We start from the raw sequence: 13,525 nt of genomic DNA, 5'->3' as shown, positions 1-13,525 counted from the left end.
AGCTACAACTCAACCATTTTATTTTTAAGGATTACTTTGGGGAGTGCTCAGAAGCTATAATAAAGGACAATGTTGTCATTGTGTACGAACTTCTTGAAGAAATGTTGGACAATGGTTTTCCACTGGCAACGGAATCGAACATCTTGAAGGAGCTGATCAAGCCACCCACAATTCTTCGCTCTGTAGTCAATTCCCTCACAGGTAGGAGAGTGCTTTTTCATAGTGCAAGGCACGTTTATTTTGCATCTGTGCGCCTAGTTTATGATTTGTTTTTGCATTTGTAGCTGAGACTGAGGTGTGAAACCTAGATGATGGCATAACACAAGTTATGACTATTTGAATCTGTTTGTACCTCATACATTTCCTACTAGCAAAGGTTTTTGTAGCTAAGAGGTCCTTGAGCAGTTCAATTTCAGGAAAGCTTGGCAATGCTATAACGTTTTCTCAATGTAATGAAAGCAGTAGAACACTCTTGTCTCTTATCACAACTCCAGTGAACGATGCGCCCTTTAATAGAATCTTCCTCTCTTCTCAACTACTCAGTTGCTAATACTTAACCAGGCAATTTAAAAGGCAAACAGAAAAAGAAATTAAAGTATAATATAACCAAGTGGATTATCATAGTAACAGTAAACATTAAAAATCATAACTTGTACAACACAAAAAAGAGAAAAGGAGAACCTGAGCTTGGACTAATATGATGAAACCTTGTGAAATGTACAATAAAACAGTCTAAACTAGGAAAGTTGCAGAACCAAAATATTGCTAAAATCTCAGAAAAATTTAAGAATTGCTTTCCAGTACATAAGTGTAAGTCAATTTCAGAATAATGAAACATGGATTATTTGTTTTGATTTACAAAAAGGAAGTAATGTCTGTTCCTCGATGAATGACTGCCTCTGGGTTTCAGTTTTCTCAGAATGATCTGTTTACTAATTCATACCAAGCCCCAAATCCAGGTAATCCCATTTCATGCCAGAATTGGTTTGTGGCAAGTTAAAATGAAATTTTGTATGTCCAGCCTTCAAATATCTTCATATTTTAACACCTTCCCAAGATATTCACCTTATGAGCACCCGGTGAATAAATGTTTGTAGAAACCTGCAATGTCACATTTCCTGCAGAGATTAGAATGTGCCAGACCTAGTTTCAAAAAGCTTAACAGGATCCATTATAGCACGTCCGTACCATTGTGATACATATTAAGTAACTCAAAATCATTTTTCATCCTATTGGATGTTTGTTCATTAAATTATTCACTCCACTTGTACTTTTTTAAGCATGGTTTAGAGTTGGCGTTAGCTGTGTAGCCTGCGTCATGTAATCAAAAAGTTTTCAAAATAATTTGGGATTTTAAATAGAACTCTTCACTCATTGGTCTGTTCATATCTGTCTTTCACGTTTTGCTTCCGTCTTCCATAGCATACAGCATGGTTCAGCCCACTTAAGCCCTTGTGCCTGATGGCCTGCACAGCTGCATAGAAAAAACTGCAATTCAGTGCCAGAGCTAGTTGTCATTGCTTTTTCTTCCCCATTCATTAAAAAAAATTAATCATCCTTTTTTGTTAAAAATGTGACTTTAGCTAATAATATTTCAAAGTCAAGAGAACTGTTTTTTGCGACAATTAGAATAATATTTTCTACTGGTGTGCATTCAATTTAAAATAGTGTCTGCATCTGCTCTAAGTACAGCTGCCTATTAGGAAACACCTAAAGGGTTGTTTTAAAAAAAATTGTATGTGGTGTTTAATTTTTTTTTGTATTTAACATTTTTATTGCAACATTCAATAAATAATAGAAAGCATCAGCTTGACAAGGCCAGACTCTTATGGGTTTGCAATTGTTGTTTTTATTTTACTGTAATAAAATGCTGTGTCGCATGAGCTCCATAAATAGCTGAGATCATGGCATAATATTTGGGCTCAAAGACAACATGTTTTCATGTTTGTGTCCACTGGACAAGTAAGCTCCACCTGAAACATGCAAATTTGCCTTTATTATTGGGGACGAATGTTCTACAGAAATAAATTGAGCATTAAGCTCAGCTTGCATTACTGACAGTGGTACTTATATAAAAATGCTCCTTGATTATATGCAAATGCATGCCAACATACAGAATCAGAAGTAGCGATTGTTTATTAAAAAATTTAATGTACTGAAACTTAAATATATACAAACAAAGGTTGCAAGTAGTTTAGCTGAACTGTTTTGCAATTTTTAGCAACGCATTTAAATACCATACCTATAAGGTATTAATAAATAAAGTGTTTGATGGAGGATAAGTATAAACCCATTATGTGTAACATGAAAAACAAGCATTGGCATAGCCAATAGGTCTTGCCTTTGGGACCTTATAAGTGTTTAGCCATGCAACAGTTGCATAACTAAATACTTATAAGGTCCCAAAAGCGAGACCTATTGGCTATGCCTAGCGGCCGTGCGGCCGCGAAAGTGATCACGATCGCGGTCACTAAAGTGAAAGCAATCGCGGTAAAGTGCGGCGCGCGCGCCCGCGCACATGCACTGTAGCTCTAGGCTAGCCTGGTAGCACTTTTTGGAGCCCTCTCAATAAGCCTCGCCAGACCAGCGCATGCGCTGGGTCAGGCGAGACCTAAAAAATGATGGCTGCATTGTTAAAGTCCTATCTGTCCACTCGCTGATCTGTGGCTTGGCATGAGTGCAGGTTTACAGTTTCCAGGAATTCACAAGTTCATAAAAGATGACCTGGAAACCTGCACAAGTAAAATGTTTCTAGGCCTGCTCCTAGCACACATATCTGAACTTCATTTTTGAATACGCAAATACACACACCCACACACGTTTTCAAATCAAAATTCTGATGTGCAAGTGCAGATTCTCTTGATTTTTAAATATTTTTTATTTTTTCTCCAGTGGAAGTATACTTCCCAAAGGAGAAACAAGTTTCCTCCCCTTTTATTTGGAGGGTGGTTCCCTCCCCACCCTGGAAAAGTTTTTACTGCTTTTGACAGCAGTACATTTTTGACTTTTCCAGGGTCAGAAAGGGATGGAGAAGAGTTGAATACCCTTAAACATTGAGGTTTGAAGAAGTGCACAACCTCACAGTGCATTGAGCCCTGGATTAACAACTCCCCCACCTACTCTCAGCCCCTGTGAATAGATTTACTCACACAAAAATGTTCATGCAAGTTAATCATTTTGAGTTCCAAATCGGGGGAGGGGCAAGGTAATCAGGAATAGGAATTTGCCTAGCATCGTAAAGGTAAGTTCCAATTCTATTAAGGACACGGAGGCGAGTATTATGCTTGTATCTCTCTTCGCTTTATTTCTAGAAAACTCCATAGCAGCCAAAAAAATATTCAAAGAAATCATCAAACATTCACAGAAAAACTGTAACTCCCTACACCCATAGAGGAATCCAAGTATATAGTCCTTCAACTGTTTCCATTATCCTCAACACATAGGCCCATGTTTGTCTCTCTCCTTCCTCTTTGCACAAGTCACGCCAAATCATCACTGGTCTTGTTTCGACCCATCGTTTCCTGGAAAACAAAGACAACGTAAGGGTTCTGAGAAACCAGCGCAATATGTAACTTACAATGCAACACAACATCGTACAAGTGCTCTATCGGGAAGGAGAACGTTGAAACTGAATCTCAAACATCACAATGTAAACAGAAATGGATTACTTACTACAATACGGGTGAGTTCGCACCACTGTGCTCTGGGAGGGATAATCTTCGCCTCCATGTCCTTAATAGAATTGGAACTTACCTTTACGGTGCTAGGCAAATTCATATTCTATGTCAGGACCGTAGGCTTCAGATTATGCTAGTTAAAAGCTTACTTACCACTAATTGAGACACTTCCAGAACTGGTTTAAAATAACACCTTTTGAATGTTGAGTCCGAGGACCAATCGGCTGCACGCATCAAATCCTCTAGACGAGCCCCCAGTGCAAACGCTTTAGAGGCCATTGCTCCCCTGGCTGAATGGGCTCCAAATTGTTTCGTGTCAATACCCGCATCCTGCATGACCCAATGCACCCACCTAGCTATTGTGGGGGAAGAGACAGCTTTGTGGGGTTTCTTAAGAGCTATCCGGAGTTGTCGTTCGCCCGGAGTGCGGAATTCTTGAGTCGTCTTCATACGCCTTCAGGCAATCCACCACACATAATTTTGGGGTGTCCCGAAAAGCTGGATATGAAACCGTTCGGGTATGAGACTTAGTACGTCGGCCTACTGTGAATACAACCCCGTCCGGTGAAAAACTTTGTGCCGAGATGTCCAATGCTCGGACGTCTGAAACACTCCGACAGGAGATTAAACATAGAAGCATAGCCAGCTTGGAAGATAATTCCTTTAAAGAAAGATACGTATTCGGTTGCCATGACAAAAACAGATTCAATACGAGATTGACGTCCCAAAGAACCGAATAGCGAGGTTTCGGAGGCAGAGAAAGTCTGATACCACGCAGAAGTCTGCAGACAAACGGATGCTCCCCTACTGGAGCTCCGTCTACCGGGGCATGGCCCATCAAAATTGCCGACCGTATCGACACCTGCGACCACAGGATCCAAACTCTGTCGAAGACACCAACTAACCCATCTCGTCCAGGCGGACCGGTAATGCTTTTTGGTACTATCCGCCCAAGCCTTTGACAGGAGGACTTCAGCCGGTCCCAAAAGTCCCGGCAGCGATCACCGTTGCCTGAAAGCCGCCACACCATGAGACGGAGCAACCCCTGCGTGTCTAGATGATGTGGGATTTCTTCCGGGTTCAGAAGCAGGTGAGGAAATGGAGGAGTAGGATTGGAAAATCCCAAGAAAGTTCCAGGAGAACTGGAAACCAAACTTGTGACCTCCAACAAGGTGTTATTATGGTCACCTCCGCCTCTTGCTGGTGAATCTGGGCCGCCGCTCTCGTTATCATTGAAAAAGGAGGAAACGCATAGCCCCTCTCTGCGCTCCAATCCTGAAGGAAGGCGTCCGTAGCCAGAGCCATCGGATCCGTTCTCCAACTGAAGAACCACGGAACCTGATGGTCAAGACGAGAAGCAAAGAGGTCCACCGACAACGGCCCCCATAGAGCGTCCACCCACCGGAAAATCCGAGGGTCCAGTTTCCAGAGAGTGTAGTCCCAGAGATTTCTCGAATGCCAATCCGCAATTTGATTGCACTGACCCTGAAGGTATTCTGCTGTGACCGAAATAAGATGATCCAAGCAGAAACCCCAAAAATCTTTTGCTAGGTGTGCCAAAGCCTGAGATCTGGGGCCTCCCAATCAGTTGACGTATCGAACCGCAGAGATGTTGTCAATTTTTAAAAGAACACAGGACTGCACCCTGTCCTTGGTCCAACATCGTACCACAAAAGAGCCCGCTAGAAGCTCCAGGCAGTTGATATGAAGGCTCTGTTCGTCCAAGGACCAAACTCCTCCGGTGGAAAAATCCCCACACCGAGCACCCCAGCCTGACCTGCTGGGGTCGGACTCTATGATAAGGTCTGGAACCGAGCCGAAAATCGCCCGACCATTCCATGCCTCCATTTGGGGCAACAACCAAGCGATCTCTTCCCTGGCCTCTGCCGAGTGGGGAACGGAATGGTAGTAAGACAGCCTTCTTCTCAGATGATACACCTTGAGGCGTTGGAGAGCCCGATAATGTAGGGGCCCCAGGAAGATCGCCTGACTGGATGAGGACAGAAGACCCACCAGTCTGGCCAGACGCCGCAGTGAGGTGCAAGGTCTGGAAATAGTTTGACGCAACTCGTGATGAGTTTTGGCCATTTTTCGAGACGGGAGACTTAAAGTCGCGTGGATGGAATCCACTACGAACCCGAGAAACATCACAATTTGGGAAGGTCTGAGAACCGACTTGCCCTAGTTGATGGTAAACATTAGGTTCTGCAAAAGATTCACCGTCTGCTGGAGCTGTCTGGAGAGGACCCGAGGGCATTTCGCCGTAAGAAGATCGTCCAAGTATATGATCATGCGAATGCCCTGAGTTCTGAGGAACTCTACAGCCGGATGAAGCACCTTGGTGAAACTCCAAGGGGCGGATGGAAGGGCGGTGAACTCGTACACAAGATCTCTGCAACAAAATTGAAGGACCCGCCGATGAGGGGGAGTGTATTGGAACCACCAGATAGGCATCCTTCAAGTCCAATCGCACCATCCAATCGGAAGGCAAAAGAACGTCTCTGAGCAGATGGATTCCCTCCATCTTGAAATGGCGGTAAACCAACCACCCGTTGAACTCCTTTTTGGTTGATAACCAGACGTCGACCCCTATCGGGCTTGTCCACCCAAAAAAGTTCCTGAGAAAACCATGAGGATGCAAAGTTGATCGTCAAATGGCTCCTTTGCGGAGCAGCTCGGAGACCTCCTCGTCGATCAACTGTGCCTCGTGGGAACTGAATGATATTGGTCGAGGAAAAACCTTCTGGTGAGGGTTTCCGTAAAACTCTATATGAAACCCTTGAACGGTCTGAAGGACCCATGCGTCTCAAGTAATATCCGCCCAAGCATTCCGAAAGGCCGCTAGCCGATCCCCGATGCGAACACGGGGAAAAACACTTACCGCTGGTATTTCCCCCGCTGGCATTGTTCTTGAAGCCTCTGCGGCCTCTGAAGCGCTGGCCTCGCATTGGATAGAAGTTTGTGTAGTTCGCGGTGGAATTATACTGTCCGCGACCAGAGCCTTGTCCCCTTGAGGGATTCTGCTGGAAACCACGGCCGGACGAGCGGCCCCTGCCTCGGCCGGCCCCGTGGAAAACCCGCTGGTTAAAGACCTTTTTTATATTGGACTGGGCCTTGTCTAGTGATGTAAATGTTGCAACAAATTTGCCCAGTTCTTTGACAAAGAGGTTGCCAATAAGGCCCCCCCTGGGCCACTGCTCCCGCCTCCAAGGAGGCCAAATCCCCAAGCTTAGGATCGAGCTTAATCAAAAACGAGCGACGACGCTCTGTTGATAGGGCACAATTAGATTTGCCCATAAAAATGATAGCTCGCTGGACCCAATTGGAAAGGACCTCCTGGGAAATGGGTGATCCTGAGACTTTGGCTTCCTCGGCCATGTCCAAGATTTTCGTCATAGGACCAATGGCGTCAAGGAGCTTATCCTGAAGGGATCGCCAGGACCCATCTATACCCTTCCAGTATCTTTCATATATTTCGCCAGAAAAGTGACCATTTTGGAATCTGGCGTGAAAGCAATTTTATCGTCCAAGGTGGGCCTAGGGCACTCCGCCCTTAAGCAACCCTGAGCCTCCTTCTCGAGGGGCTTACAGAGGCGACCTGCGACAAACTTGGCTACTTTGTCGCCGGGAACCCAGGCAGCAGACCGGGGGTGAATTATCTCATCGGGATTTAGCATACCAGTCATCTTCCAGCACAGTGGAAGGGGTAGTGGCCAGATGCCAAGGCTGTGAGGGGCCCGCCTCCTCATCCGTATCCCCTTGGGTGTCATCATTGTCCGTCACAGGGGAAGGTGGGTCTGGGGTACTCTGAGGGTCGGCTGCCGGTGGAGTAATGGGTGCGGCTGGTGACACTGTAGCCAGAAACGTGCTCTTTAGGCGCACACAGGCATCTATATCCACCCCTTCAGTACACTGTTTCTTGGATGGTAGAGGACCCTCCCCCGTACGCTCAACCGGGGGCGTGGGTAGTTCTGCGTGCGCTTTCGCCAATTTAGCACATTCCTGGACTATCCTATCAGAAAGGCGTTGTTCCATAGAGCCAACCACCTCATTAACCACCCTGTAGATGGAGGAGTCAATGGCTTCATAAAAATTGTCATCCCAGGGCAAGAATCCCTGGACCACCTCCTCATAGTACTCAGTTTGGGCATCCATGGCTGGGGGAAGAGGTAAGTACTAATGTAAGTATATAGTTAAGTAAAAAAGGGTTTGAAACAACAATTCCCCCCTTTAAAAATGTGCTCTGCATTGTAAATAGCAGGTTTGCTTAACAAAACCAAATTTAGGCAGACTGGAAGGCTGCACAAATATGGGTAGCCCGAGGGCCACAAATAGGCCTGCACTGACCCCAACGCGCTAATGCCCTCAGGAAAACTGACCAGGCCACTGCCTCCCGGCGCGTTACAAACCAGAACAACCGTGTGCAATAAAAGCGCTCTTGTGCGTCAGTCGCGGGCGTACCTGCTATACAGACCCCCGCCGGGCGTGAGATTAAAGAAATGCGGGAAATCAACCCGTTAATACGGGCGTCAAGGTGAGGCCGTTGGGGACAAGGCTCGGTACACTTCCTCTCAAACGAGAGCAACGTGACGAGCGAGTCCCTCTAGCGGGCCAAACGAGCAATGCACCAGCAGGGGGCTGGCAGCGTTAGGAGCGGAAAAACGTTCCTGCGGCCGGCTCAGGGATCTGAAAAGAATCAGAACGCCTTAAACAACTGGGAACCAACAGTCATAGCCCCCAACTAAGCGCCAACCCTGAAAACCAGAGGTAATAACACCAACTTTAAACAAATGGAGACCGAAAGAAAAAATTGACTTAACTGGCTGCGAAGAAAGAGGAAGGAGAGAGACGAACATGGGACTATGTGTTGAGGATAATGGAAACAGTTGAAGGACTTTATACTTGGATTCCTCCCTGGGTGTAGGGAGTTGTAGTTTTTCTGTGAATGTTTGATGATTTCTTTGAATATCTTTCTAGCTGCTATGGAGTTTTATAGAAATAAAGCGTAGTGAGATATAAGCATAATCTGAAACCTCCAGTCCTGACATAGAATTAAGAAACAATGAGATTGGGGTAAATACTCGGGAGAAGCACAACTGCACAAAAGAGAATTTAAAAAAAAAAGAAAATTAGAATTCTTTGCAATCTAGTTGAGAGCATAAGGGGCAGCAGGGCAGGACTCCATAGCCCACAGCCCCTTTGCATCAGGAGGAGGAGGGGCCCTTATGATTTAGGAGGTTGTTGTTTCAGCTCTCTTGTTCTCACTAAACCCCTACTGGTATACAGATGCACCCTTTGGGAATTCTTTATCCACCCAGGTCTTTGCGATCATTTTTGATATATTTCTTTATTGGAATGATTTGGTGACCACTCCTCAGGCTGCTCTTGTGGTAGATGGAAATATTCATATTTTTTCTGAGAACAGATTTGAGCCCCTTGGTCCTCCGCATTGATTGACTGAGCATCATTCCTGCCTCAGTCTTTTTAGCTGTGGGCACTGACTCATCCATAACTCCTGTCTTGATTCCCCCACACTTTACAGTTTTTAAGTTGGACTATTGCAGGATTGGGTGGCAAGGATCATGACGTGGATTTGCTACATTTTATTAAAAGCGTCTGTTTGCAGGAAACCCGAGTGGTCTCCAAGTCTTTTTTCGTGGATGTTTTAACTTTTTTTTTCTCCTTAACTGGCAGGGCGAAGGGTGGCATTGATTATGGTAATTACGTTGATCTAACTACAGCCTAATTGCAATGCTACACCACTTGGCACAAATTCTGCTTATCTGGTAGTATTGTTAAATTTTTTAAAATCATGAAATCTATTGTTACTGAATTTCTACATTTCAAATTCTACACAGAGGACTTCTCAGCAAATCATAGCGTTGGAGGCTTTCCTTGGGTGTTTTGGATTTGGCACCTCTTTTATCCCACTAGTGCTCATGGGGGATTTTAACCTACACCTATCCAATGAGATCTGTTCTACTTCTGGTAGCGGGCAGGAAAATGTTGACCGTAGTCTCCTGCAAATGGAACATACCACACATGGAGAGATGTTGTACTCAATACAAAACAAGTTTAACCATGTATTTATGCTGAAGGAGCTGTGTGTGTGTGTATTGCTGTACACATAAAACTCCATCTTTTATGGGGAGAGTGCCTCAACTGTAATTGATTGCATCTTTGTTTTGGCCACCCTTGTTTTATCAATAAACTATTTGAAAGCTATTTGGAAAGCCTTTAGTGATCACAACCCTATTAACCTTTTTTTTTGTTGTTGCTCTGGGCAAAGACCATAGGAAACTACTTGGTTACGCATTTAAAAAGTACTTTTGTTACCCCTACTGAACAGGGCCGTAGGCTTAGGTGGAAAAAAGCGATCCTTGAACTTTTCCAGTCTAATCTATTTTCAAACTGCACCTCGGAATTTGAGGTATGTCTCTGTGAGCATTCGGGAAATGTGGCAGTATTCGGTTAAGTTAGGAAAATAGGTGAGAAAGTTAATGCAGGGTTAATAACTAAAACCCCCACACCCCCATTCAGCCTCCTAATGCATGTGGTTCAACCATAGTTGTTCTAGACCGTGGTGGCTTGTGACTTTTAAAAGTGGTGGGGCATAAAAGCTGGCTTGGAAGTGTTATGTCACCAGTAAGAGAAACTAGTGGGCCTGATGGACAAAAGTGTGGGGGGGGTTAAAAAAGAGTGACAATTGGCAGCTGTTGTTTGCAGACATTTGCCGCTCGGTGAAGCACAGGACCTATATGTCCGGGCCTGACTGATGCTGCACGTGCTGTCATGCCACTGCAGCGTGTTGGCTGTATTGCGATTCAGCTACAGTGCGTGGATTTGACACAAACATCCGAGAAGCATGGGACCGAGCCACTACTGTGCAATCAGAAGGAACACAAATAGGGGGATAGAAGCACAGCCTACAATGAAGGCTTCAAGTATTAACAAAAGGCAGGACTGTGACAAAAATTAGACTAATTAGCAGGGAAATTATTTATGCATGGTGAGTCAAACAAAGAAACATTTACATAGATTTTGGTGCAACTGTTCTCTTTTCTATGCAGCCCCTCAGCAAGAATTTGCTGATTTCTATCGTCTAGCTTGACAATCACTGACAGGTGTTATGTTTCATAGGATACCCCAATATAGGCCCGAGTATCCTCCTAACCTTTTACCTACATTTGCTGTACCATTACACTACATAACCGGTTTTTGGTATTGACCGTTTACCTAGTTAAGCGCTGCATATAATGTTGTGTGGTTTTCCCCGAAAACTAGCCTCATTAATTATGTATGAAAATTCTCAGAATCACAGTAGGATTACCATCTTCTACATAAAAACTATGTATAAGGGTCATCCCTTCCGTCATCATCGACTGACATGACACAGCAAGGTAAAATCCCCTGAGGGTATCTTTTGGGTATATATACACAACATTCTGGCCCAGGCAGGAAGAGGAGAAAGACTTCCATGCTGACGCACTGACGCGAGGTGCTGAGGTTCCTGCACACAGACACTCTAGCTCGCAGTGGTCTGACAACCCTCACGGGGTGTCCATCTGGAGACCAAGACTGGGTCCTACAGTCTCTCACTTCAGGTAATGGGGTTGGCTTCATTCTAGGGGGGATTCTTGGCTTTACACCTACATACATGCTAGGTACACTTAGGTACATCTAGTTCGGGTTGCATCGTAGGAGTACGCATTATCTGATAGAGACATCTAGCCGCAGATTCCTTAACTTAGAATATCCCCAGGCTTGAGACTGGATCCGGAATTTTTTTGCAGCAGCACCTCTGCGCGCTGGGTGACGGTGCCACACGACCCCGCCCTGACGTCGTCCACGTATGTGACGTCAGTGAGGTCATATAAGTCCCTCCCGGCGCGCTGACATCAGTTTCCTCCTTTTCCGTGTGCAACGCCGATCCGGTGTGAGCTCCTCTGGCCTGTTTTCAGGCCTCATTTTCGACGCTTCGCGTCGGGAACAGTGTGCAATGCCTTTGGGCTTTAAATCTTGTAATTCCTGTTCGCGGCAAATGTCCGCGACAGACCCGCATGTTGTTTCTATGTGGTGTCTGGGCGAGCCGGGGCATCGCACACAGAGCAAGAACAAGCAATGACCTTGTAGGAACCCCATTTGGGTTCCACATAGCTCTCCGGTAATCTGAGGAAGCCGCACACTGAAAGTTTCAAAGGTACAGATACAGCAGATCTGACTGCAGACTACAAGGGTGGTGAGTACAGCCCCCGTGATTAAGAGCCAGAATGCGCTCATGAACACACCCTGGTCCTGACGAAAGCCTCTAGAGGATACACGAGGCTGAAACAAGTTGACCAACACTAGTGCGATAGACCAGTAACTGGGTCCATACACGCACGACTGCATTTTTAATTTCCCACATCACAACCTTTTTAATAAAATACATGTGAGAAGTGATGTAGGGAATTTTACTCCACTTAATCTGAGCACGAGCACACCCTCTTTTTTCATCTCTGGCCACTATCGAAAAAACAGTTGGTCTTCCTCCATGCGGAGGTCTGCATATTGACAAAGGAAAAGACCCTATGATCGTGCTGTTACGATACACCGAGGCGTAGAACCAAGATATACCGCCGTTTTGCCTGTGTACGTATATTAAGGTTTTTTTAAGAAGGTTCACACCCGAACAAAGACCCTGGTTAAACAGGACAAGTGTTCCATTTTCCCTCCTCTTTTGATTTTTGTACTAACCATTGGATGCCGAATGGATCACAGCTTCTCTTTCCCTCCTCTTTGATACTTGAGTGTCTGGGCGAGCACCATGACTCCACGGACTGTGAAGCCTACCAACATCTGAAACTGAAGTCTCGGCGGGAGCGCCGTATGAAGCTTCTCTCAGCACGGCTGTCCCGGTTGGAGTCGTCTCTCCCCCCGGCCTCGTCATCGGCTGCAGGTCCCTCTTTTGTTCGGTTCCGCCGTCTATCGCCCTCTGGGGTCCGGGGCCGTCGTTCTCCACTTGGTATGTCAAGGCGCTTGTCCCCTAGGTCATCGACCTCACCACCTTCTGTAGTCAGGGGCACTGGTTCCCGGAACTTTCTGGATGTGCGCTCCCAACGGTCACCCCCCCCTCTATCTGCCCTTTCCGGGTGTGGGGGCTACTTGGGCCCAAATGGAGGCCTATGCTACAGCTTTGCAGGCCTCCATTGGGTCCTTTCCAGTTCCTGGGGCGTCCTCGGGACCTCCGCTTCTTGTGGGGTCTCCGACGGACTCGCCACCGGGTTCGCCCCCGGCGCCAATTGAGCCCTTGCCTCCCAGGAACGTCGGAGATGTGGTGTCGTTGGAGCGCGGGCGGGTTGGGTCCCCCTCGACGCTCCACATGGAGTCGTTAGGGCGTGGCCCAGCTGGGTCCCACTCTTCGATCCACGGCTCCTCTGCCGCGCCGGATAGCCCCGCGGGGCTCCCTGTGGCGCCGCATGTGGTTGCCGGTGCTCATAGCCCTGACTTGAGCACACAGACGGCCGCCTGTCCGGAGCCGGGGTCGGTGCCGCCCTGGCGCTGGAGGCTCGCCTCCTAGGCTCTGCTCCTTGCTCCAGAATCGGAGCCTGTTCTGGATGAGCCAGCGCCGGGGCAGCGTCGGAAGATTGCCTTGCCGGCCCCGGCGCGCCCTCCCTCAGAGGGGGAGCTTGTCATATTTTCGACGCCAGATGATGCAGAGTCGGCATCTGACGAGGCACAATCGGCATGGACACGTGTCGTGTCAGCGCCGTGTCGACGTCGAGTTCTGGACTCTTCTATAGAGGCCTCTGGAGAGAGTTCGGCACCGCCCTCCCGCCCGGCGTTCCCGGAGCTAGTGTTACCAGTGC

The 13,525-nt window shown here is 46.7% G+C and overlaps 1 protein-coding gene across 6 annotated transcripts in view; it reads left to right on the top strand.

Annotated features, from left to right (window-relative positions):
• AP3M1 (adaptor related protein complex 3 subunit mu 1) overlaps positions 1-13,525 on the top strand; it is a 119,794-nt gene that overhangs the window by 24,738 nt on the left and 81,531 nt on the right. For all 6 annotated transcript variants that reach the window (XM_085608723.1, XM_085608722.1, XM_085608724.1 and 3 more), the window contains exon 3: positions 30-201. In XM_085608723.1, the coding sequence (XP_085464849.1) occupies positions 30-201 (172 nt within the window). The remainder of the gene's footprint in view (positions 1-29; positions 202-13,525) is intronic.

Source organism: Triturus cristatus, chromosome 1_2, assembly GCF_964204655.1.
Source record: "Triturus cristatus chromosome 1_2, aTriCri1.1, whole genome shotgun sequence".
In the NCBI taxonomy this organism is placed as follows: Eukaryota; Metazoa; Chordata; class Amphibia; order Caudata; family Salamandridae; genus Triturus; species Triturus cristatus.
The sequence above is the reverse complement of the archived record's forward strand: the minus strand, read 5'-3'. Positions and strand labels throughout refer to the sequence as shown.